Source organism: Protopterus annectens, chromosome 4.part0 (assembly GCF_019279795.1).
Source record: "Protopterus annectens isolate FY-2018-M chromosome 4.part0, PAN1.0, whole genome shotgun sequence".
Lineage (NCBI taxonomy): Eukaryota > Metazoa > Chordata > Ceratodontiformes > Protopteridae > Protopterus > Protopterus annectens.
The window spans coordinates 512,002,905-512,030,852 of NC_056733.1; the positions used below are offsets into that span (position 1 = coordinate 512,002,905).

The window sequence follows — 27,948 nt, forward strand, 5'->3', positions numbered from 1 at the left end:
GAGAAGGGAGTTTTTCCAATCTTGGGACTTCACCTTTTTCAGCAACAGTTTCTGTCTTCTGTTGTAGAGCTTGTTTATGACAGGGAACCACCAAATTGGCTTCCTTTTTTGGAGGAGCGCATCTTGGTTCTGTTGGGTATGGCCAGTTCCATGCATTTGTGTGCGTGTTTGTACAGAGTATTGGTGTGTGACTCTGCAGTCATGCACCCATTCTCCATCTGCATGGGTGTTGTGAAGTTTGCTACCTCTGTTTTTAGGAGTCAAAAGTTAGCTTTGGAGAAGTTTTTCACGGTGGTTACCTTTGCGGGGGGTGTGGGTGGGATGTGGATACCCATGGTGATTAGTTTGTGGTCAGGGCAGTCCAGAATGTTCCCCTGCAAGTTCAGCAGTGCACGGCTTAGGGACAGTAATGCAAAAACAAAATAGCCAGCATCAAGGTGTAAAAAAGATATAACTTTTAATATAAAGTTATCACAAACAGACTGGTTTCGGCATGAATTTCAAGCCTTCCTCAGTGTTAAAACTGGTCTGTTTGTGATAACTTTATATTAAATGTTATATACTTTTTTACACCTTGGTGCTGGCTATTTTGTTTTTGCATAGTTTGTGGTCAGATCTAACCAGGGTGGAGTTGACTATTGGTGCGAAGCAACAGTCGACCATGTTGGTGATAACCAGGTCAAGGATGTTGCTTCCTCTAGTTGGGGGTAAGAATGTGCTGGTGCAGGGCATTGGAATTAATGAATTCTAGGAAATGTTGGACAGGTGTATTGGTACATGAGTAATTTTCCCAGTCAATGGAGGGGTAGTTAAAATCGCCAAGTATGAGGGTGTTGGGTTAGACCCTAATATTCTCCAGGGTGCTTAGGAACATGCAATGTTAGTTGCACCTAGAGTATGTCTGTAGCATTATGTTGGGCTACCAGTCTGGAGGTGTGTATATCCTTTATGAATATGGAGACACCACCGCCTTTGGAGTTTCGGTCCGAATTTTTGGGCCAAAAGGTGTGGAACGAATTATAACCTTTTAGCGCGGGGGTGCTTTCAGCTGCCTTGAACCAAGTCTCTGTTAAGGCACAAATGTCGACATTCTCCATTTTAAGGAGTACTTTGAGTGAGTGCATCTTGAGATTTAGACTTCTAGAACTGAGCAGCATGACCCTCAGATTGCATTTATTTATAGCAGTTACAGAAATCCTTTGGCAAAATAGATTTTAAATTTTACTACTGTGGTACTAATGAATGTCTAAAATTCATGAGGCTTGCAGATTTATTTTGCAGTGCATGAGTGTTAGGTATGTGCAAAGCTCAGAATTTTGTCAGAATTTGTTTAGGAACACACCATTGATATTTTGGAAAAATATACCTTTGGTGATACGTGCGTTAGTGATTTCTCCTCCTGTCTGACTGTTGTAGTACTGTGTAGGTTTGGCTTCCAGAAATATAGTAGCTTAATAAACTGAAGAAGACAATGGCAAGCAAGGTTGTTGTCTGGGTGTATGAGCACCTGAGGTATTGTACTTCTTTGCTGCAGAGACTGTGATGGACACTGTTTATGCAGGAGATCCACATTTGGGGTTAGTGTGTTTAGCCAGGTGTGTGTCATTATTTTAGACATTGTCTTTGTGAAGCTAGAATTGCAACTATTTTTTTAGTGATTTACAGGTTTCAGAAATAGTAACTCTCAGAAAGAACCCCTGGTTCTTCAGCCATTAAAGTTTTGTTTTATTAACAGACTTTCCATTTCTATGGATTTGTCCTTTAAGTTGACTTTTGCTCTATAGGGGTTCTTTCTGAGAGGTTACTGGTTTTCACGGAATCCCTTGACCAGTATTTTACTTGTTTGGTTTCAGAAATATAGTTTTCATTTCTAGCTTTCTCCATACCCAGAGGTAGAGTGGCCTTCTAGTATATTTTAGAGTACAGGTTGCTTGGGGTGGGGTGGGGGAATTAAGTCCCCCTCTGTTAAACCTTTTTCTTTCTGATGTTATTTTTATTTTTCTATGCTTTGTGCTTGGGGTGGGCTGCCATTGTAGCCCGTGTTGCTTTTGTGAACAACGATCTTATTTCAAGAATCCTGTCTGCCTAAAGGTACTCCTTAAGCATGCTCACAAAGGGCCTGATGAAGAATTGAAGGTGTAGGCTAATAATGTATGAGGAATGAAACATTAAATTCCAACACTCACTTTAAATAAAATCTGGAAACTTGGACAGGGTTATGTTCTTCTGCTAAAATGTGACAGTAAGAGTTGGATACATTAATGAGAAAATGAAAAGCTGAACATATGTTTTGCAGACTTTTCCACTTTATGTTTTGGTTAGCTGAGTAAACTACAGCTTTTTCCAGATTACTGAAAGTTTATGCATCACTGCTGCGATGGGGCAGATACACATAAGAGACATTTGTGAACCTTAGTTATCCCACCACCTCACCTTTTAAGTCATGGTTACATTGTGGACCTGTTAGCACTTAATCCGTGTGAGATAGCAAGGGTGTGACCAGACTTACTGCATATGCTTGAGTGTTTTTTTTTTTTTCCTGAGTAGCTCTTAGAAGCAATTTTGCTTACAGTAAACAAAATATTTCTGTACATTTTAAACAAATGGCTGTATCTTAGATCTGCAGACAGTTTGCTTATACATAGGCTTTCATATTAAAAATTATCTTTATTTTAAGAGACAAATATGTGAAATGCTGAAATTAATTTATGTAATGAGTGGCATTTGGGGAGATGTATATATTTCTTAAATGTGTGGTGAGATGGAGCAGAAATAAATAACATTAGATATCTCATTGCTCTTCTTGTTAGAGAACAAAGGAGAAAAGCAGTCGTAGATAAATACATTGCCTCCACTTGCTTCCTGTTTCATTTTCTTCTTAAAATTATGTGCCTCTTGTTTAATACATTCAAGCCTAGGAACTTTAAATAAAAGACAACATCTTAATGATGAATATTTATTTTTTTATTTTTTTATTTTTGTAGGTGATAAGTTGATTACTGGAGCTCGAGATGTTCTCACAGACATTTTTAAAAGTTGTGTGCATTCAGAACAGATGCTGAGTCTGACCCCAGCAAAATCTGTAAAAGTATCAGACATTTACCTCAGTAAAGAACAGATTAATTCACAGACTCCTGGAAACCTCCTCCATACATTTTTTACTAATGTCCGTCCACCAAAGAAGGTCCTTGAAGATCAGCTCACTCAGGTATAACAATTCCTCTGTATATGTTTGTTTAGTTCTAACTCATCAATGGGCTATTACAGGTTGGATAAATTTTACTTTTTATTTAATTTTGCTAAGATATTGAGAAAGTACGGTGTTGCCAAGCCCAAATTTGAGAAGTGCAAATACAGCAAAGCAGGGAAAGAACAACATCCTGGGAAAGTCGTAAGTACCAAACGACCAATAAGCAAGCCCCCAACAAAGGAGAAGTCTGTTATTAACAGTGTCAGGTAAATTATGTGATTGCTTAAGCATTTTTACACTTGTTTTGCTCATAGTGTAATTTTCATTTCTACTGCAATGTACTTGTGTATAGTTTTCTGCTGTGGAAGTATTGTTCTTGTGTGGATGTGTTTGATTTACAGTGAACTGTTTGTTCTTTGTACTGCATGTCCCACCTAATGGTGGCAAAGTCCTTTTTGAAAGAGTAGGTAGCTTAATTTTCTTGGGCTAAGGGGTGACACTGTTTGTGCTTGAAATACTTGGTTCTTTAAGGTGTTGTATTTATTTTCATCTGCATCTTTTTATTTTATATGGTTATTTCACAGCCTCATAGTTCAAGAACTCTGGACGACAAAGTCCAAAATAATGCTGGACAGTGACTCACAATCAAGGATGAATTTTAATTACAAGTCTTATAAACTTAGAAAGTCAGTAGAGTAACTGCTTTTGTATTAGAATGCATTTTCTGAAAGATGTGAAGTCTGAAACTGAAATTTCTATTATTTACAAATTACAGTCTGCACTGGTTTGCCAGAAAACTACACATTTTATGAGGGACAGACCAAAAATAGGAGGCTACTATCTGGACATTCTGTAAAAATTTGGACAGTTGAGAAGTATGTGGCCAACTCTGCTAAACAGTTTGCTAAAGTCATATTAAGCACATTAGGCCAAAGAGTTTGGTACTTAGTCTTCCTTCTTTTAAAGACAGTAGCTTTCTAGCATCTAGCAACTGTAAAGTTATAATTGTTGGCATCATGTCCTATGGCTTTAGTGGTATTTATTCTTTTTTTTGCAGTTGGAATGTCAAATATATGAAAGTACTGACATGATTCATTACAGTAAGATGTTATAGGAATGTATTAAACCTGCATTTCAATGTTTCTCTATTACTGATTGCCTGTCTAGAACACAGACTTTCTGTGTTGTAGCGATGAGCTATGATGTTAGGAACACCAGGCTGACACAAGTGCTTTCTTTCATGTCAGTATAGGATCAAATGGTCACAATGTTCATGTCCACATAGATATCTAATATAAGCTTGCTTTTCAACCAGACTTTATAAAAATGTTTGAGTAACAAGTGACTTGCCTTTCCTTAGTAATTACTTGGAAGTAGCAGCAAGTGTACTGTGGTATAGGTAAAAAATTGTAAAATTTGGGTCTCCTGCCTTAGAGACACCAAAATATTTTATAATTAAACCTGTCTTCCCAATTGAATGCCACTGAGCCAGTTTCATAGCTGGATATTCTTGACCAGGAAGATGTTCATCGTGTTTCACTGTTGCAGTCATTACAATTGGGTTATCCTGCTGGCAGGCTACCCACAGTCGGCTGAGTTCCAAAGTCTAGGTCCGGCGTCGGTTGCTGTCACCTCATCCCTGACATCAGTGCGCCAGGGGTATAAAAGATGCAGCCAACGCCATTTTCTTCAGTCTTTCTTGCCGTGCGGTGCCCAAAGCAAAAGCAGTTTGCAAGTGCCGGTCGGCCGACTCCTGAGATTTTCAAATTCGAATTTCAGATCCGAAGTCTTCATTAAAGCTAAGTACCCCGTTGGGGAAACTTTTTTCTTGCTCCAGACCGATGTCAGAAAAAGTTAATAATTGTATTTCTTCTGGGAAGCAAATACCTCATAAGGATTTTCATTCTTACTGTATTCCTTGCCTAGGCCCTGACCACGACGTTGCTAGTTGTCGGTTTTGTGCTAGATTTAACCAACGCACTATTAAGCGTCGGTACGATTTTGCATTTCATTACTTTGGACAAAGATTCAATTATATAATGCCATTGGAACAGCCGACTACCGTAGTTTATAAAAAGCTCAAAGAAAAAGAAAAGGACAGGCATCCGAGGTCCAAAACCGACAATGAGGCTTCCGCTAGGCCTGCCGCTGGTTCGCCGGTTCTCAGTGAGGCTCTTTCGCAGCCCCTGACATCCGCTACCTCAGAGCCACAGGCCGCTTCCGACTCCCACATGGAGCCAACTAGGCCGCTGGAAACTCAAGGTATTGGACACTCGGAAACTATTCCCTCAGATGGGTCTGGAGCCGCTGAGCTGGCTTCGGCTTCTGAGGGTGTTTTCAGGCCTACACAGTTATATGTAAAGCCAACTTCAGCTTCAAAGGCAAAGACTAAAGCAGCTCTAAAGACAAAGAAACAAGTACAGCATTCTCCTGGACAGGCCTTCATGCCTAAAAAACAGATGCTTAAAATGGCCGAAGACCTAATTACTTTGATCAGGGGTTCCCATCCCCCTCCTGATAAGAGGCCTAGGCAAGAGATAGAATATGAATCTTAAGATCAGGTTTCCATTTCCTCTGATTCCTCTTCAGAACATGAATATTCCCTTCCTCACTATGAGGATTCTGATGCTGAAGAATCTATCCCTTCAGCCTCTCCTCCTGAGGATTATTCTTTTGGGGAGACCCTGCAAACTATGAGGGAGCATTTCCATTGGGAGAGCCAGGATTACTCAGAGTCCAAGAAAAGGCTCAGAGACTTCATTACCCCAGCACAGGCCCCTTGCTATTCCTCCTGTTTTAGGCATTGTAGATGATGTTTTTACAGAGTCCGGTCTATCTCCCAACTCTTTACCACTAGCTCCTGTTAAACCAGACAGATACTACAGGGTTCCGGATTCTCATACATTTCTTTGCAAAAACCCTGCTGCTGACCCAGAAACTATTTTTCAGGGTCCCAAGGTGGTCAAGGCTCCCACTGCAAAAAATCCTATCCCCTCTGATAGGGATTCAAGGGCCATGGACAGATGGGGGAAAAAGCTTTATACTTCTGCTACCTTGGCTGTAAGAGCTTTAAATTGTCAATTTCATATGCTTAAATATCAGCAATATCTTGTGTCACTGCTTAAACAGAAAATGTTGACAAGTTCAGAATGTACAGAAAACAAAGAAATGCAGGATTTATTGCATGCAACTGAACAAGTGGGAAAGCATACTTTGCAATGTGGTTTTGATTCTCTAGAGGCCTCCTTCAGGGCCGCAGTTACAGGTTCTGTCATTAGGAGGCATGCTTGGTTAAAAGAACAGAATCTGCTTGATCATGTTAAAGCAAAACTATTAGATGCTCCATTACAACATGATAACTTGTTTGGTGTTAAAGCAGAAGTGTTGAAGAAAATGGAGGACAAAGCTAAATCTATGCAAACAGTGAAGGATTTCTTACAGGTACAGCCTCCCAGATTTAGCAGGAACTGACCTACAAAGAATTGGTCCTTTCCAGTGTCATACAGGCCACAAAGAGGCAGATACAGACGCCCCAGTGGCAGATCACAGCCCCAAGGCTCATACAGACCTAAACAATGGGGTGCTTCTACCTCCAAAAGTGGAGAGGAAAAATCACAGCCATACAGGAAACAGTTTCAATGCCTTTCCCCTGCCAACACCAAGCGCTTATCTTCTGGCAGCTCCTTTGGGGGGAAAACTAGCACTTTTTTCACAAAATTGGCACATGATCACCCAGGTCAAATGGGTCTTAAATATCGTATCTCAAGGCTACAGGTTCAACTTTCATACCCTCCCAAGGCCAAACGGTATGCCAGACCTGCCACGCAATCAATGAGCAGAGGCACAAAAACAAGTTTCATCTCTCATGGACATGAGAGCCATTCAACAAATACCACAACAGCAGGGACTAGGATTTTACTCAAGGCTATTCTTGGTACCCAGAAAGGACAAAGCCTGGAGACCAATACTGGACCGGTCTATCCTAAACACATTCCTGGATATTCCAAAATTCAAAATGTTAACTCTGCAGCAGCTTCTGCCCATGCTGGGCAAGAAGGCTTGGCTTGTGACTTTAGACCTAAAAGAGGCATACCTGCATGTCCCAATCAGACAGTCATGCAGAAGATACCTCAGATTTATAGCTGGCTCAATGCACTACCAATTCTCTGCTCTGCTCTTTGGCTTATCTACTGCGCCCAGGGTCTTCACAAAATGCCTGGCACCAGTGATTGCATTTTGCATCCAAAGAGGTATACAAATATATCCTTACTTGGACGATTGCCTTATTCAAGTAGAAAAAAGGACACTCTACTACAGCATCTGGCATATGTAAAAAGGTTACTAACAGATTTAGAGTACACAGTAAACGAAAAGAAATCAAAACTCGTACCCTCTCAAGAGATAATATTCCTGGGTGCAAGCTTAAATACAACTGCCCAGATGGCTTATCTCACGCCAGACAAACACAGACAACTGACTACTTACTTCAAAATGTTGGCAACTAAGACCCATTTATCTGCAAGAAAAATTCTGCAGGCTTTGGGCTTCATGGCATCCTGCATTCTGCTAATTCCATATGCAAGACTGCATATGAGGAAACTTCAGCGTTATCTAAAAAGTGTTTGGAGTCAACATTGCAACAGCCTGGAAACAGTAATTGCCCTCATTCCCTGCCTGCAACAGGAGTTTCGATGGTAGGCAAAAGCCTCACCTCAACACGGGACAGCCATTCATCATACCCACAGCCAGGCAGACACTGACAACAGATGTATCAGATTATGCCTGGGGGGGCCCATATGGCAGGAAGATGTATTCAGGGCACATGGTCCACAAGTCAAATGCATATCAATCAAAAAGAGATGCCAGCTGTACAGAGTGCCCTGACAGCCTTCAGGGATCTACTTCATCCAGGACAACTGCTGATAAAGATGGACAATACTACAGTCATGTGGTACATAAACAAGCAGGGGCCACACATTCCTACCCCCTCTGCAGACTAGTCATGAACTTGTGGGACACAGCGTTTACTTACCAAGTACATCTGCAAGCACAATTCCTGCCAGGAAGGATAAATTGTCTGGCAGACGAACTAAGCAGAAACCTAATGGATCCCCACGAGTGGAATTTGAATCCACAAGTCTTCAGCATGATAACAAAGAACTGGGGATGCCCTGACATAGACCTTTTTGCCTCCCCTCACAACTGCCAACTACAGAGATTCTGCACAAGGACTTATCACAAGCAAGCATGGAAAGTGGATGCTCTATCTTTCAGCCGAAAAAATCTAACAGTATATGCCTTTCCTCCTCTGCCTCTCCTTCCCAAGGTCAGACAAGAGAAGCCAAAAATGATACTGATTGCCCCAGACTGACCTCGCCAGCACTGGTACCCAATCCTAAAGAGCTTGCCTCAATGCCCAGCTTGGACATTACCTCAAATTCATCTCTTATTGACCTAACAAGACAGATACTGCACAGACAACTCAGGACCTTAAACCTGGCAGCATGATGGATAATTTAGCCATTCAAAACACACCTCTCTCTAAAGCAGTGATGGATGTTATTTTGGAGGCCAGGAGGCCTAGCACCAGAAAATCTTATGCAGAAAAATGGAAGAGATCCTGTGCTTGGAACCAGGCACAAGGTATTAACACGATTGTTCTAAATATTCCTCAGATTTTGCAATACTTAACTGAGATGCTGGATAAACGCCTTTCCTTTTCATCAATTAAAATTCATGCCTCTGCCATTTCAGCTCATTACAATACAGAACCACCTATTTTTTCACATCCATTACTAAGGCAGTACCTCAGAGGGGCCAAAAACATAATACCTCCAAGTAGAGCCCCAATACCTGAATGGGACCTCAACTATGTCTTGGAAAAACTCACACTGCCTCCGTTTGAGCCAACCTCTGCAGCTGATATAAAATTCTTATCCTGGAAAACAGCTCTGCTCCTAGCAATAACCTCCGCTAGACGAGTCTCAGAGTTGCAGGCACTCATGGCTGTGGAACCTTTTATCATTTTCCATCATGACAGGGTTTCTCTGAGGACAAACCCTACATTTATGCCTAAGGTAGTGTCCACTGTGGCCCTTAACCAAACAATTCATTTGCCTACCTTTTACCCAAACCCACAGAATAAGGGTGAGAGGCTTCTACATTCTTTGGACATTCACAGGCAGCTGCGCTTCTACTTGGACAGAACCAAAGCTTTCAGAAAGACTGAACAACTTCTAGTGGCATATGCTGCAGGATCACAAGGAAAGCCTATCTCAAAACAGACTATTTCAAAGTGGATAGGCCACTGCATTCATTTCTGCTATTCTCAGCATGGCAAATCAGTGCCTAAGGGTATTAGACCACATTCAACCAGAGCAGCAGCAACTTCAGCAGCCTTTCTCAGAGGAGTACCAACCAAAGACATCTTAGAGGCTGCAACTTGGAGTTCAGTGCATACTTTTACAAAGCACTATCACTTACCTCTCTACTCTAAATCCAGGGCAGGTTTTGCCACTGCAGTTCTGCAGGGCAGGGCCTGATAGCCTCTCCTAATCCTATTTAGCACCAGCCTCCCATCCTTAGCTTTGGGATTCAACCCAATTGTAATGACTGCAACAGTGAAACACGATGAGCATAGTACAGTTGTGTACCTACAATAAATGTAGATGTTCGAGTGTATTCACTGTTGCAGTCCAGGTTACCCTCCCACCATCCCCTTTTCCTTGCTGGGACTTATCTGTACTTCTCTATTCTATACAACCTATGTGGTGTATTTGCTTGTAGATGAAGGAAAAGTTGTTTTTTCTGTATGCATGCTTATTGGCATGATTTAGCCTACCATTTTAGGGGCACCTGACATCTGGGGCAAGAAAGACTGAAGACAATGGCGTTGGCTGCATCTTTTATACCCCTGGCGCACTGACATCAGGGAGGAGGTGACAGCAACCGATGCTGGACCTAGACTTTGTAACTCGGGCCAACTGCGGGTAGCCTGCCAGCAGGATAAACCCAATTGTAATGACTGCAACAGTGAATACACTCGAACATCTACATTTATGGTAGGTACACAACTGTACTTTATGCTACAGTCTATAATACTGTTACTTAAAAATGAAAATCTATTTTTTTTTGCTCTTGGTCAGCAACACAGTTGAAATTTTATTTTCTTTGCAAGTTGACTAAAAAAGAGGAACCCTTCGAGTGGTGTACATCCCTTCAGAACATAACCTTCTGACAGACTCTGGTAGGTCTAGGACACAACCTTTTGAATGGATACTTCAAAGATGGGTGTTTCTGTATGTAGTACATTCGTGGGATGTTCCTCAAGTAGATCTTTTTGTTTCTCCTCTGAACAGGCAGCTTCCTTGATTCTCTTCCAGACTCTCCTCTGAACAGGCAGCTTCCTTGATTCTCTTCCAGACTCTCCTCTGAACAGGCAGCTTCCTTGATTCTCTTCCAGACTCTCAAGTCCTCTGACTTGGAAAGCGTACACTATGTTCTTTTCTTGAAAGGGAATGTTCCTTCATGCTTACCCCTACTCTTCCTCTATTGCTCAAGTTCCTACACAGCATCATGAAGAACACCCTTTTGGCCAACACAGCACTGGTTCCCCCTTCTCGTTCACCTGCCCAGGAGCACTCATCACAAGTTACCTTACCAGATGGGTCTTCTTACACAAGGCAAGGGGTCTGTCATTCACCCTCACTTGTCCACTCTTCATTAGACACTTTGGGTGGTAGGGTTTTGATCCTGTTTAGACACCAGTTTTCTGAGGATATGTTGGGGTTCTGCAAGAGGCCAGGAGACCCATTACCAAGAAAAATCCTAAATGGCTTAATGGAAGAGATTTTCTGTTTAGTGTCTCAAGTGTCACCAGAATCCCTTCTCTTTGGCGGTCCCTGTGGTCCTTTCTTACTTGTATGAACTGCTCAGTGCTGGCATAGTATGTTCTTTTGTTAAAGCTCACTTGTCAGCAATCTCTGCCTGTCTGCCCTTGAACCTCCCATTTCCCTCTCATGTTGATGTCAAACAATTCTTTAAAAGCATCCTTCATCTCAGGCCCCCAAAAAACGTATTTCTTCCTCTTAGGACCTTATTGTGTCCTTTTGAACCTGCTTCTTTCTCCTTGCAGTGTTACACCTGGAAGACTGTTTTGTTGGTAGCCCTTAATTCAGCCAAGAGAGCTTCTGAACTCCAGGCTCTGATGGCAAGTTCTTCCTTTTTGATTTTTCATAGAGAGACAGTGCCTCTGTGTACTAATCCTTCTTTTATGCCCAAGGTGGTCAGTGAGTTGTCCCATAATCAGTTTATCCGGCTCCCTTCCTTTTTTCCGTCTCCACAATCTGCTAGTGAGAAGGTTCTTCACATTTTGGATTTATATAGACAGCTGAAATATTTGGATAAGGCAAAGACTGTCTGCAGACCTGAGCAGCTTTTTTGTTTCTTTTCATACCAGCAAATTGGGCTTGACAGTTTCTAAGCAAAACATCTCTTCTTGGATTTCTAAGGCCATTTCTTTTTGTTATTCCTTTCATGGTAAACAGCTTTCTGCTTCAGTCCAAGTTCATTCTACCAGAGCAGTAGACTCTTCTGGAGCTTTCTTCAAGGGTATTGATACTAGATTCAACCTGGAAGCCTCTAATTGGTCCTCTGTCCACACTTTTACTAAACATTATAAGTTGGATGTCATTTCCAGAATCAGGGCAGGGTTTGCCAGTGCTATCCTTCATGGGTATTTGAAGGGTTCCTCTGTGCCTTCCTCCTCTCATCCTGTACAGTAGTTTTGGTTATCTCCTACATGTGATGAATACTGCAGCAGTGATAAGGAAGGACATAGTACAGTTGTGTAAAATATTGCCATAACAGTAGATTCAATCCTTCCCCACTGCACCCATTTCCTCTCTTTTTTTTCTGTTGAGAACACTTTACTGGTCGAGGTGGTCTTTGCCTTTCTTGCCCTGTTTCTCCTCTTCGTCTTTCCCTCTGGATGCACATCACCATCTTTATCCTGAGGTTACCTTACTTATTTTGATTAATTTCACTTCTGAGTATTGAGCATGTCAATGTTACCTTTATGCCCTATGCCTGTGCAGGGAACATACTCCTGGCATACAACACTGGGAGGATGTAAAGGCTTTGGCATACTGCCCAGATGTTGTGCTATCCTTGCCATGAGATCCCACATGTGATGAATACTGCAACAGGTAAAAGTTGGACATCTAATGTTACGGTAAGATCTTAGACAACTGTACTTTATACACAGTTAGAGGTTGCCAGGAAACATTGACATTTGAATTTTCAGGGCAGGATTTGTGTACTTTTGCCAAGTCTTTGTTTGCCAAGATCCAGGGCTGGACTAGTTAGGCTGTGGATTTTCTGTGAAAATAAAGTATGTTTTTAAGCATCTAGTAGTAAATCAGAACAGTGATCATATTAATCAGCACCCACTTTGTGGCCAAAATTGTTTCCAAGTGTTTGCCAGTTTAGTGCTTAAGGATTAAGCTTATGATTTACTAATTTTATTTGTCTTACAGTCTTGGAGTGAATCCCTTAATTTCTAATTGCAAACTGTTTTTGTGAGTAAGTCACTTAACCAGATGGTGTTCCTAGTAATCCCTAAAAAGAGGTACTTGTGTGTAGTGGGTTTATCAGGGAAGTACATTAACAATGAATCCGATGTTGTGTCTTTCATCTGACTCAACAGTTGGGGTTATCTGATCGAACTGGATGTGACCTTGGTGCTTTTTTCCAAGAGTTTGGATCCATGACTGTGACTCTTCCTCTACCCATATTTCCTCTCGTGCCTTGACTACCTTAGACCTCTTCTGCTGTTTGAGTAATCAAGATGTGATTTGAGGTCTATGTATTCTGTCATTAGATAAGTGATTTTAGCCTTTATCTTCTAGAGATTTAACTGTTTCTGTAGTTTTTTCCCTTGGGCTTTGTAATTACTACTATTTATTAATCATTATTCTTTTTAATTCCCACCTCCCCTTCCATAAAGAAGTGTGTTTATCTTTGTTTATCGAATTTGTTTGACAGCGTTATTGTATCATTGCTTCATTGTTAGCAGTTTTCTTGTTGTGGTAGTTGTATTTTTGTCTCTATGAGATTGTATTTTCTTTTGGTGATTGTTGTTATGATTATTAGCTACCATGATGGACAGTGCCTCTCGATTTAAAAAAAAACGAAAAGCTTGTGGGCACAAAATTCTGCCTTGAGACCCTCATTCTGTTTGTGTCTATCACTTTGGTGTAGGTCACCTAGAAGCTGAGTGCTAGGCCTGTGCCTGTTTCAGGGATAGGGTACTCACTGGATGTTCTTCATGTTTCACTGTTGCATTCATTACACTTGGGTAATCTGCTAGCAGGTTGCCCTCAGTCAGCCTGATTAACAAAGTCTTGGGTCCTGCGTCGGTTGCTGTCCCTTCTTCCATGATGTCAGGTCGTCAGGGGTATAAAACATGCAGCCGACGCCATTACATCAGTCTTTCTTGCCGAGCGGTGCCTGAATCAGAAGTAGTTCGCAAGTGCTGGTCGGCCGACTCCTGAAATTTTCGTTTTCGAGTTTCAGAAATGAAGTCTTCAACTAAAAGCTAAGTACCCCGTTGGGGAAACTTTTTCTTGCTCCTTACCGATGTCAGTAAAAGTTAATAATTGCATAATTAGTGGGAAGCAAAATACCTCATAAGGATTTTCATTTGTACTGTATTCCTTGCCTAGGCCCTGACCACAGCGTACCTTGCTGACGGTTTTATGCTAAATTTAATCAATGCACTATTAAACGTCGGTATATTTTTGCGTCTAAATAATTTGGCTCACGATTTAATTATCCAGAAATGTCGTCGGTTAGCAATCCGACTACCGGAATACCTAAAAAACACAAAGAAAAAGACAGAGACAGGCCATCGAGGTCCAAAACTGATGATGCTTCTCCTAAGCCAGTAGCCAGTTCATTGGTGCTCAGTGAGGCACTTTCGCAGCACCTGATACCCGCTACTTCTGATTCGCAGGCTTCTACTGAGACCCATTCGGAGTCCGGTATGCCACGAGATGCTTCAGGTATGGAACCCGCGGATGTCTCTACCTTAGATGGGTCTGGAGCCGCTGTGCAGGCACCGGCTTCTGAGGGTTTTTTCAGGCCTACAGATTTGTATATTAGACCGACGCTATCTTCAAAACTAAGGCCAAAATCTAAATCTATGTCTAAAAAATCGAAGCCTGGGCCACATGTGCAGGGCCCCTATGCTTAAAAAACAAATGATCAAAATGGCTGAAGATTTCATTACTCTGATCAGGGGTAGCCAACCCCCTCCTTCTAAGAGGCCTAGGCCATACCTCTCAAGTGTACCTCATGAGGAACGTACTTCATTTGGGGTCTTAAAAAGTTCATGTTCCTCAAAGTTACTCAATGTTCCACATTGAAATAGTCTGTCACACATTCAGTGTTAGGAATTTTTTTTAAGTGAAATCCATGGTAGATAGAAATGAATCATATTAGTTCATTAAAAGATCTTCTTTATAAATAAAACCAGCATATTTTAACCTTCCTATGGCCTTCCTAATTGAAGTTGTTAGTAAGCCATTAGTACGTGTTCCACATTTTGCCCATTTGTTCCACATTATGAGGGCAAGTGGTCCTCAGTTTGGAGATGGAAGGTTGAGAGCTATGGCCTAGGCAAAACATTGATTATGAATCTTCTGAACAGGATTCTATTTCTTCTGACTCTTCTAATGAACAGGATTTGTCTATACCTACTTCTGAAGACTCTGATGCAGAAGATTCCATTTCTTCTGCCCCCCCCCCCCCCCCCCCGAGGATTTTTCTTTTGGGGAAACTTTACATACCTTAAGGGAACATTTCCACTGGGAAAGTCGGGATTTCTCTGAATCTAAAAAGAGACTAAGGGATTTTCTTCTTCTTCCTCAGCATAGGTCTTTGGCTATTCCTCCTGTTTTAGACATTGTTGATGATGTTTTTTCAGAATCTAGTATGGCTCCTGATTCTCTTCCTCCAGCTCCTTGTAAGCCAGACAAGGTACTACAGGGTTCCTGACTCCCACAAATTCCTTTTCAAAAATCCTATTGTAGATCTTGAAACCATTTCTCAGGGTCCTAAGGGCATTAAGGTCTCTACTGCTAAAAATCCTACCCCTTCTGATAGAGATTCCAGGGCGCTGGATAGATGGGGTAAGAAGGTTACACTTCTGCAACCTAGGCAATCAGGGCTTTAAACTGTCAATTTCATATGCTTAAATATCAACAGCATATCATGGGACTACTTAAACAGAAAATTATGTTAATTTCTGACTGTGTGGAAAATAAAGATATACAGGCTTTATTGCATTCAGCTGAACAAGTTGGAAAACATACTTTGCAGTGTGGTTTTGATTCTTTGGAGGCCTCTTGCAGGGCTGCTGTAACTGGGTCTGTGCTAAGAAGGCATGCTTGGCTCAAAGAGCAAACTCTGCCTGATCATGTTAAAGCAAAATTGTTGGATGCTCCTTTACAACAGGACCGTCTCTTTGGTAATAAGACTGAAGATATTTTAAAAAAGATGGAAGATAAAGCTAAATCTATGCAAACTGTGAAAGATTTCTTACAAGTGCAAACTCCAAGATTTAGTAGGCACTGGCTTACTAAGAACTGGCCATTTCCAGTTCCTTTGAGAGCCACTCAAGTCAAACCCAGGTTTCAGTCACAAGGGACTTTTAGAACAAAACAATGGGGTGCCTTCTCCTCCAAATCTGGAAACAACAAGGCACCTCCCTATGGTAAACATTCTCAATGACTTCCCTCTACACTCACCAAGCACGTACCTGTTAGCCGCCCCTTTGGGGGGAAAACTGGCACTTCATGCAAGAAACTGGCAACTTATAACCCAGGACAAATGGGTTTTAAATATAGTATCCCAGGGATACAGATTTCATTTCCACACATTGCCAATCCCAAACGGATGGCCAGACCTGCCCCCAAATCAGTGGGCAGAGGCCCAGAAACAAGTACTGTCCCTCATGAACATGGGGGCTATTCAGCCAGTACCAGAAGAGGAAAAGTGACAAGGTTTCTATTCAATTCAAGGTCTCTCTACTGGGGTGCATAGGAAAGAGACCTGGCAAAATCATTTCTTACACAGGCAGCGGATGCATCCAAGACATATTTTTGATAACATCTTTGACAACCAAATCTTAAGAGTCTCAAGACTATGTACTGATGAGGAGGAATTCTTGGAAGAGCAGTCCAATCTACGTAGATATTTGAAGGATAGGGCTTACCAGGAAAATAATTTTCCACCAATTTCACAGGTGCAAACCTATAGAAAGCAAAGAGGTCAACCTTATTACTCGGAGAGGTCTGAACAAGCTTCACAAAGACAGTCTAATGACACAACACCTCAACAACTTAGATGTATGCTTACTTACAGTTCAGACAATCGACTGGTCTGTGAAGTGATCAGGAAATTTTGGCCTATTCTGACAGCAGATGACAAAATAAAGAACATCGTTGAAGAGAGACCCAGGTTTCTCTATAAGAATAAAAAGAATATCAAGAGATTATTATGCCATAAAGATGGCTTTAAACGTGATGGTTCACTATCAGACCGCAAAGGTACTTTTAAATGCTGCAGATGCAAAGCTTGTCCTTACTTAGATACTAGTAATACTTTTCTCCACCCAGTATCTGGACGTAACTTTCATTTCGATGTTTATGCTGATTGTACTACTAGCCATATTATCTATTTGGCTACCTGTCACAAGTGCCAAGCTTTTTATCTTGGTAAAACTGACCAACGACTAAAGGATCGTATTCTACGACATGTCAGAGACATTGATCAGAAAGTTCCACATAATGCCTTAGCAGCACACGTATTGGTCCATCCTACGCATAATTTCTTGTTTAAAGCAGTGGTAGTGGTCACCCAAAACATCAGGGAAGGAGATGTCCATAACAGGACAGAATTGAGAGAGATCTTTTGGATCAACAATTTTGGAGCCAGTCGACCCCCAGGTCTTAATACAATAGTACCTCTCAGACCTGTTCTAAAATCTAGAAGAAACCTACCAAACATTAATACATGATTCTAGCATTTTTAACATTGAACTACATTATAGGAGACAAATCTCCACTTTGAACATTTATTTTTGTCCTGTGCCTTTAAGAACACCAAAGACAATTAGCTACCAGCTCTTGATTGTGTTTCCTTTATAAACAGGAAGAGCGAACCACACTTTTATACGATCTGAAGAAGGCATCTGCCGAAAGCGCTCATCATTTGGACAGTTTCATCAGCTTTTTACACTCCAGTGAAGTATATGTTTTTGTCAGCTTTGCTTACAAAGCATCTATTAACTGTGCTTTAACAACTTGAAGCCTGAAGTTGTGGATGTTAATTACTAGGCTAATTATTTCAGCATTTCAGTGAAGCTTGCATTTTGTCAGCTTCACTTTTTAAGCTTTCAATAAATTGAGTTTTAACAGCCTGAAGTTTAAGCTGTGGATGACAACTGCTTGGATACTTTACTTTTTTCAGTTCATCATATTCTAGTGAAGTTTACATCCTGTCAGCTTCACTTTTTAAGCGATTAATAAATTGTGTCTTAACAGTCTGAAGCCTGAAGCTGTGGACGACACCTAAGGTCTTTTTTCTTTGTTCAAGGTTTCTATTCAAGACTTTTCCTGGTACCCAGAAAAGACAAATCATGGCGTCCAATTCTGGACTTATCTATTCTAAACACATTTCTGGACATTTCAAAATTCAGGATGCAGACTCTTCAACAGTTACTTCCTATGCTAGGCAAAGATGCCTGGTTGATAACTCTAGACTTAAAAGAGGCTTACTTGCATATCGCAATCAGGGAATCTTGCAGAAGATACCTTCGCTTCAAAGCAGGCTACTTGCATTACCAGTTCTGTGCACTGCCCTTTGGTTTATCTACTGCACCCAGGGTCTTCACAAATTGCCTGGCTCCAGTAATTGCATTTTGCAGGCAAAGAAATATTCAAATATATACCTGAACGATTGTCTAATTCAGGCAGAAAACAAGGACATTCTTCTAAAGAATCGTGTTTGTAAAAAGGGTTCTAACTTTTCAAGGGTACACCATAAATGAAAATAAATCACAACTGGTACCCTCTCAAAAAATTACATTCCTGGGTGCAAGCTTGAATACAACTGCCCAGATGGCTTACCTTACACCAGAAAAGCAAATTCATTTGGTAACTTACTTCAAACAGGTGGCCACAGAAACCCTGCTATCTGCAAGCCTTGGGGTTCATGGCCTCCTGCATTCTTCTAATTCCATATGCAAGACTGCATATGAGGAAACTTCAGTGGTACTTAAAAAGTTTATGGAGTCAACATTGTCACAGCCTGGAAACAATTATTCCTATCATACCTTGCCTGCAACTAGAGTTCCTATGGTGGGCAGAGGTCTGCCACCAAAACAAGGGACTGCCATTCACTCCACCCCCTGCCACCCAAACCCTAACTACAGATGCATCAGACTATGCTTGGGGGGCTCATCTGGCAGGGAAGTGCATTCAGGGCAAATGGAGCCCAAATCAAATGCACCTTCATATCAATCAGAAAAAGAAGCTAGCTGTACAGAATGCACTGACAGCCTTCAAGGACTACCTTCATCCAGGACAATTAATGATAAAGACAGACAACACCACAGTTATGTGGTACATAAACAAGCTGGGGGGGGGGGGTACACACTCCTACCCCCTTTGCAGACTAGCCATGATATTGTGGAACACGGCCTTGACCTACCAAATACAACTACAAGCTCAATTCCTGCCAGGAAAGCTGAATACTCTGGCAGACGAACTAAGCAGAAATCTCATGGACCCACACGAATGGAAACTGGAACCATGGATTTTCAACATGCTGACACACAAATAGGGGAGTCCATTTATAGATCTTTTTGCCTCACCCCAGAACTATCAATTGGACAAATTCTGCACAAGAACTCATCACAAAAAGCCTGGAAAGTGGATGCTCTTTCATTCAGCTGGAAAAACCTATCAGTCTATGCTTTTCCCCCTCTGCCTCTGCTCTCCAAAGTTCTACTAAAAGTCAAACAGGACAAACCAAAAATGATTCTGATTGCTCCAGACTGGCCTCGCCAACACTGGTACCCACTCCTGCACAATGTGTCACACCTTTCACTGTGACACCTTTCTGTCTCAGCAGAACAACCAAATTCTGTGCAATCAGCTCCAAACTTTGAATCTTGCAGCGTGGCTAATCACCTAAATTCACCCTTAGCATCCCTCAGCAAACCTGTGATGGATGTCATTTTGGAGGCGAGAAGGCCTAGTACTAGAAAATCTTATGCTGACAAATGGAAAAGATTCTGTACCGGGAACCAATCACAAGGAATAAGCACAGCAGTGCCCAATATTCCGCAGATTTTACAGTACTTAACTGGGATGCTTCACAAGAGCCTGTTCTTTTCTTCCATAAAAATCCATGCCCCAGCCATTTCAGCTCATTACAACACAGAACCTTCCCTCTTCTCTCATCCTCTGCTAAAGCAGTATCTCAGAGGGGCCAAAAACTTAAGACCACCCAGGAGAGCTCCAACCCCTGCCTGGGATCTCAAATTTGTATTGGAAAAACTCACTCTCCCTCCTTTCAAGCCAGCTGCTACTGCAGACTTAAAATTTCTCTCCTGGAAAACAGCTTTCTTTTTAGGAGTCACTTCAGCTATAAGTATTTCTGAATTACAGACTCTTATGGCAGCGGAGCCTTTCATTATTTTTCATGTGGACAGGGTGTCTCTCAGGACCAATCCATCCTTCATGCCTAAGGTGGTATCCAGTGTGGCTCTTAATCAGACCATTTATTTGCCAACTTTCTTTCCCAATCCACAGAACAAGGGGGAGCGGATTCTGCATTCATTGGATGTACACAGACAACTGAGATTTTACTTAAACAGGACAAAATCTCTAAGAAAATCTGAACAACTACTGGTAGCATTTGCTGCAGGGGCAGAGGGAAAGGCTATTTCAAAGCAGACTATTTCCAAATGGATAAGCCATTGTATTCATTTCTGCTATATGCACCATGGTAAAACTATCCCACAGGGGATCAGATCTCATTCCACCAGGTCTGCATCTACTTCTACAGCCTTTCTCAGAGGTGTTCCTACCAGAGACCTTCTAGAAGCTACTACCTGGAGCTCAGCTCATTTGTTCACCAAACGTTACCATTTACCTTTCTTCTGTAAATCCAGAGCTGGCTTTGCCACTGCTGTTCTGCAGGGCCTTATAGCTGGTCCTAATGCTGCATAAATCCATCCTCCCAACCACAGCTTTGGGAATCTACCCAAATGTAATGACTGCAACAGTGAAACACGAAGAACATAGTACAGTTGTGTACACTTACCATAAATGTAGATGTTCGAGTGTATTCATTGTTACAGTCCTGGTTACCCTCCCTCCACCCCCCTGTTTTTCTCTTACTATACCTCTACTTTCTTTTACTATTCTTAAAAGCCTTTTTGGTATATTTGCTTTTGTTTGGAGGTATATTTTGTGTTTTTAATTTTTATATATATATATATATATATATATATATATATATATATATATATATATATATATTTTGCTCTCCATTTGGGGGGCACCTGACATCTGGGGCAATAAAAACTGATGTAATGGTGTTGGCTGCATGTTTTATACCCCCTACGGCCTGACATCATGGAAGAAGGGACAGAACTGACGCAGGACCCAAGACTTCGTTAATCAGGCCGACTGAGGGCAACCTGCCAGCAGATTACCCAAATGTAATGACTGCAACAGTGTATACACTCGAACATCTACATTTATGGTAAGTGTACACAACTGTACTTTGTCAGGATAAGTTGGTAGTTAAGGGCCTCTTCCCTGCCCTAGCAGGTGGTGTGGCACCTTATACATCTGAAACCCCCTTTCCATCCTCTATGAAATCTGACAAAGTGAAGACAAATAAGGAGAATGAGAGAGAAAGAAGTAAGGAGAATGACAGGAAGAAAGAAAAGTGCCAAGAAAAGGTGAGGAATTGGTCATTGGTATCCATCAGGCCCATCCAGACTGACCGTGAAGAATACAAGAAGTACAGATCCATCATCAACTGAGGTTCATTGGATCCATTCCCCATATCCACCATGTCATTTCTCCCCTAAACCACCTAGTTCTAGGCTCCATTCACCATTTTTACTAGAAAAAAAACAATGTTCACCTCAGCCACCTTTGATGGTTTTGTCCTTCAGGTCCTTTTGGTCTTGGAATCTTTCAGAAACTGCAATCAGCAGGATGATGCAGAAATTCGTTTGGGCCCAGGTCCAGCTGGGGGGTTCTCCCAGTGCCTACGTATCTGGTGGCTCTGGGAATGGACCCTACTGCCCCACCATTAGTTTCCCCTGTACCAGTTCAACTTTTGGATCTGATGCCAATGGTTCCAAGTTCCACATAACACCTGTGTCTGAGCCAATAGCTGTATCAACTTCAACTCTGACTGTTTCCCTTACTCTGTTGATTACAGCTTTGTTGGACTGGGGTAGGTCTCTCAGCAGAAGTGTTGGAGTCAGGGCTTTGGGGTCATGGTCAACTTTGAAGTTTTCTGAGACATCCTTACCCCTGGGTGCTTTGGCTCTAAACAATTTAGTCCCATTTGTCTGTCTTGGAGCTGAGTTGGATTGGAGCTGGGGATGTTCCATCTCTGACTTCCTCAAGTTGGGGAGGTACAGCTTTGGCTTTCAAGGCCTTTGAGAGAGTCCTCTCTAGATCTAGAGAGGATGTGTCTCAGTCTCACTCGATTCTGTCCTAACCCTCTGTGGATTCTGTAACCATGTCTACTCATCCTGTCAGAGAGGCGCAGTCAGCCTTGATAAGTGTTGAGGGTTCTCACTTGATGAGTTCCCCTTCTGATTCAACTTGTCCTCAAAAACCCCTATGAGAGAGGGCCGTAGGAAATGGGCTTGCAAGAGAAGGCACTCAGACTCTTCTCCAGAGTCTGTCACGGACATACTGATTATGATGAAGGGGATGGATTCCACAATTCTCTCTGGAAGACATCTCCTTTGGAGATATTCTGAAATTGATGAAACAAAGGAGGGGGTTGTTTCACTGAACCCCCCTCCCTAGAGGAGTCTGTATTCCTTGAGGTATTCAGGGCTGTCTGTATACATTATATGTTAATCCCATCATCTGATAAGTTAATAGACCTGGAGTCTCAGCAAGCCTGCAAGGTACATGATGTGATAGAGTTGATCCCACATTACCTGGACAAGATTTTCTGATTGACCCTGATGTTCAAGATGGCTGCACACTGATCATCAGCTTAATTTCAGCTCTCCCAGTATGAAAAAAAAGAAACTGATGGGTAGGGGTCAGTAACTCTGCCAGATTTGGTAAATTCAGTTACTGGCTATTAAGTACTATGCCTGGATGCCAGGAAAGAAGAAACTTAGAGAGGCTTAAAGAAAATCAGCTAAAAAAGGTGAAGAGAAAACACTGATTGGGAATAATTCTGCTGCTGTTCGGCAAGAAACATTTCAAGCTTCAGGGTGCAAAACATGGCTTCCAGTAATCCAGAGGAAAAATAATTCAAATGTACTCAGTGAATTAAAATAACTGAAACTTTGAAGGATTATATCAACCCAAATAACAAAAGGCTGGGAAAAATTGGAAGAAGCTTTAAGCAGCCTTTCACATGAACTGATAAAACTACAAAAATCAGAGGTCAAAATGAAAAGGCTTGCTAAGTGCGAGACTGCTACAGAAGAGCTATTTTAAAAATGGTAGCGTTAGAGGACAGAGCACGCAGGGAAAACCTGAGATTTTCTGCTGTACCAGAGAAACTAAGAAACATACTGCATTAATTGTATGGAAATACAGATAATTAAGTGAACTGGTATTCCACATTAAGAATTGTTAATTGAAATGACTCCTGTGTATGCTCCAAACCTGACCATTAGAAAGCAGCCAAGACCTATATTAGTAAAGATGCAATCATACCAGCAAAAAGAGTTGATCCTGACAAAATAGTGGCACAAGGGCAAAGTATTAAAAATTGGAGAGATTATATTGTTTGTGGAAAGTGATTATAATATACCAGGCAGAAGAGAAGTAACTTTATCCTAGCAATCAGGGAATGTTGAGAGACATGGTGCGAGAATACAGCTGTTGCATCCAGCTGTGTTCAGAATATTTCTTCCTGGAAAGTCAGTCATTTTGTGATGCAGAACAGTTTAAAAAGGGAATACAAAAGTTTGTCCAACAAAAAGTGAGCCAGCAAACAAAAGGGGACGCTGCATGTCATTCTTCTTAAAGTAAAGCTCATAGACATTGCCCTGGAAATCTTTTCCACTGTTCCAAAGAAAAATGCTTGAGAGACTGAAAAACCTCAGGAGTTGACTAGAAGAATCTGGAGATCCTTGGACTTTAACCAGAGTATTTGGTGGTGAGATGGAGATGAACAGGAAGAAGACCAGCAGTATTGAAATTAGTGAATAAATGTGAGATTATAAAGCATCAGTCACATGTGTGAAATATAGCTTTCCAAGACAAAGTGGAAAGATTGGACTTTTGTTGACTTTGTTAAACTTGTGGGGAACTGAAAAGTTTATATCCCACTTCATATCATTAATGTTTGGGAAGGAAAAAGAAATAACTTTAAGTGAAACAGTTTGTGTTCTTAGCAGTATTTGTACAAAACATTTCATGATATAAATTGCATGTTACATAGTAAAGCATTTTCAGTTTTTGCTGTATGTGATAAAGATACCAAATTAAGCAAGTGCCTTTTTTCTTTTTAGTTTTAAGAAGTGTAGGTATTACAGTATGAAAAGAGAAAGAATGCTAGACAAAAACACGTTTAAGTTAATATGCTTTGATGTTTGCGCTGTTGAGGTGTGAGGGGTTGGATGTAAAAGTGTGTAGATTGTAATATCTGCAGAACTGAGATGTTTTCTCTTACTTTTGCATAGGTGAATGTCTGGATTAAGGGAGTTGGTTTAATCTAATAATTTTTTGTGTGAGCAAGTAACTAAGAGAACACTGAACATAATGAAAATGTTTTAAGCAAATACATGTTCAGTTTGAGAAGTGTGTAGCTGAAGACAAATGTACACTATTCTTCAGTTTCCATGGAGACCAGCTGAGTGGTATGCAGTAAGAGCCAGAAGGCTAAAAGCTAATGTTTTCTGAAAACATACAAACTGTTTTCACATCTGGGAGGGGAATAAAGATAACTTAAGAACTGACAACACATAGTGTAAGTAGGAGCCCAGGCTGTAACATGTGTCTTAGCATATATAACCTTAATTTTAAGTTAGATTATGAATATGTATGCAGCTGTCGATTTGGGACATTTGTTCCTATCAGGAGACTTAAATTCATTATTGGAAGATGTACATAGTTTTGTGTGTTTGTGAGTTAATAAGTTATTGGGGTGTTCTGTGGGTGTGTTTTGTTTTGTGTGTTTATTTTCATTGCAACAAAAAAGTCTTGTAAAATGTGACATAGTCTCAAATGGAGATGACAAAAAAACAACTGTATAAAAAACAACCTGCCAAACATTAGTGAGTGTATGCAACAAAAAAGCTGGAAATAGGCATTTAAAAAGCTGTTGTATATAAGTGGTGGAAATAATAACTTCTTATCATAATGAGTACACTATATATATTATTTTGGAACTTGAATGGCCTCACATCTATAAACAGAAAGCAGAGAGTATTCCGTTATATTAAGAAATTCAGAGTGCAAATAGCAATGCTACAGGAGGCACACTTGGAAAGAAGTAAGCATATAATTTTGATAAAGAAAGGATTTCAGGAGGGATATTCAGCAGAGTATCAAGGAAAAAGGAAAAGGAGAGTACTTGTACTGATTGTTAGAGGAGCTCCAATAGTGATAAAGAGGAAAAAGATAATATTGGTGGATTTGTGATAGTAAGGGGATACTGGCAAGGGAGGAAGATTTTGGTGGATTTGTGGTAGTAAGGGGGTACTGGCAAGGGAAGAAGATTATGGTGGCATGTATTTCTAGTCCACCTAAAACTGCTACTATGCAGCGTAAGAACATTTGGGGAGAATTAATCAGCTTTTAGCAGGGAATATTTCTTGTAGGTGAGGACTGGAACTTGATTTGTGACAGTGAAGGATGTATCTAGGTGACATAGAAGGGAAATATAACAAGGGGGGATTTCTGAAGAAATTTATGAAAATATTTGGTATGGAAGACTTGACTTCAGTAGTATGAACTCTAAGAGAATTTGCATCTTATTCACCAAGGTATAGTAACTGTGTTACACTAGACAAAAATTATATCTCACTGGAACATGTGCATTTAATTGAAAGCTTTACTACATATCCAGTAACGGTTTCAGATCATGTGCCAGTAACATTTGAGATAGAAATGCATGGTAATGAAGTAAAAATGAAACACTGGCACTTTTCCACATTAAAAAGAGAAGGATTTAAGGAATAGGTAGTAGAAATTGTTCAAGAGGTATTATGGAATATAGAAATTTCTTCAGAAGTTATAGCTAGGGAGTAGTATAAAATAAAAGTGGAGAGTAAGAGTAGGGAAGAAATAAAAGAAAAAGAGATATGGTTAAGAAGTAACGGGAATTATTTAAAGGGACTTACAAAGTCAAATTATTGCAGAATAAGGGGAGTCGCACAGAACAAGAAGAGGCGCAATTGCAGAGTTCTACAGAAAAAAAAGAGAATACCATGATAATATGCATGAGTTTAGAAAGAATGCTGCTAAGCAACTGTTTTTGATATCTCCAGAGCACAAAAACATTTAGCACACCTTAGGTAACGCAAAGTAGAAAGAGTTGTTGCCAAACTTAGTGAGTCTATTACAAGAAAAACAACCAGATATTCTTTAGATGTATTAAAGAGATTTTGGAAATTTTATATTTTTTAATAAATTAGGGAAATGAGGAAATCAAGAAAGAGCACACATGAGAATGTGTGGAAGACTCAAATATTCGAAGGTTAGAGATAGATGAGGGTTAGCAATTAACAGTTAAGATAGGAGGAGATGAGATAAAGGTGACATGCAATCAATCTGCAGGAAAGTCTCCAGGAATAGATGGCATTCTTGTGGAATTTGGATGCTAGGGGGCATAAAAGTGATAAAGACAAGGAAGATTTTGGTTAACAGTACTTTACATGGAGTGGGGGAATATCAACATGTGCAAGAAAGCTGTGTTGGATGCAATACATAGAGATGGTAAAGACCCATCAGACCTAGCTTTATATAGGCTTGTTTCAATTTTAAACCATGATTATAAAGTGTTTATGTGTATAATGGCTAAAAGAATGACAAAAGTGTTGCCAAAATTCATAGATGTGGATAAGTGTTGTTTTGTGGAGGGGAAGCAAACATTTGACAACAATAATATAACAATGATGATGTTAAGGGAAGGAGAGTATAAAAAAACACCATTGTTGGTGGGTCTTGATGCGGAGAAAGCATCTGACAGAGTGAGCTGGGATTTTGACTTGGGCAGTGGAAGCATTTGCATTGCCTGATACAATAATAATGTTAATTAAAAGGATATATGAGGGATCAGGGGCAAAAATTCAAGTGGAAGGGTTCCTTTTTGACGTGTGTCTGAACAAAGGCATCAGGCAGGGATGTCCTCTTTCACCTTTATTTGCTTTATATTTAGAGCCCTTGGCAAATAAAATAAGGGACTAAGAAATTCAAGGATATAAGTGGTATGGTAATAAAGAAAAGTTGGCTTTGTTTGCAGATGATGATATTTTATATCTGATAAAACCATGAAAAGATATCCCAGTGCCGTGGAACATCTTGAGACAGTTTCAGGTCTTTTTGGGATATAAAGTTAATGAATATAAAGCAAAGGCTGTAGCTGTAAACTATGTACCTACACATGAACTGGTCCAGCAAAACCCATATTTATGGAGACATGACACAATTAAGTGTTTAGGAATATGGATGTGTGGAAAGAGTCTAAACACAAGATAGTACAAAAACTGAGAAACTGGAAGCTATTGTTTATTATTATGGAAAACAAGATAAAAGCAGTGAAAATGTTTTAGGATGTGGAAAGTAATAAGGATTTTATCTGGAAGGAGAAAGGGCAAGGGGCAAATGGGATAATCTGATCCTACCAATAGAACAAGGTGGATTAGGATTACCTGATTTGAAGGGATATTTTAGAGCTACACAGTTAAGGCTGATATACATATCAGAAGCAGAAAACTATAATTCAAAGTGGGAAGGGATTATATTGAACCAAGAGGAAAATTCAAGAAGTATGGAGAGAGTGGGATTTTGGCTGCATATCCTTAATAACCACACAGAATATTATATTCATAAAATAACAGACAGTATTCTAAGAACTACTTAACACGAAAATGGAGAGAGATTTTGCCAGTACAGGTGACTGCAATTAGGGGTACAGAGACTAGGCAAGAGGGGCTGGAAATTATTGGAGAAAATTGGCAAAGGAACCAATGTATTGTAAGGAAATAATTCAAAAGGGAATGGTAATAGAATGAAAAGAAGCCAGTGTAAGATTTAGATTGCAGGCTAGATACTATCTTGCCTATCAGTGATTGATATCCAAGTATAGGCAGAGAGAAAGGGATAGGGGAATCCTAAGTGAAAGATCTGCTCTGGTAGAGTTTTTAATTGAATCTAGAACAGAAGCTGCTGTTAAAAAAATTGATAATTAGTAAGGCATATAAAATACTGTAGAATAACTATAGGAATCACAGAGGAGGT

General features: G+C 40.6%; 1 protein-coding gene across 2 annotated transcripts in view; it reads left to right on the plus strand.

Annotated features, from left to right (window-relative positions):
• Nucleotides 1-27,948, plus strand: part of HECTD4 (HECT domain E3 ubiquitin protein ligase 4) — a 5,422,508-nt gene that overhangs the window by 4,946,736 nt on the left and 447,824 nt on the right. For both annotated transcript variants that reach the window (XM_044068422.1, XM_044068423.1), the window contains exons 63-64: nt 2,985-3,208; nt 3,305-3,456. In XM_044068422.1, the coding sequence (XP_043924357.1) occupies nt 2,985-3,208; nt 3,305-3,456 (376 nt within the window). The remainder of the gene's footprint in view (nt 1-2,984; nt 3,209-3,304; nt 3,457-27,948) is intronic.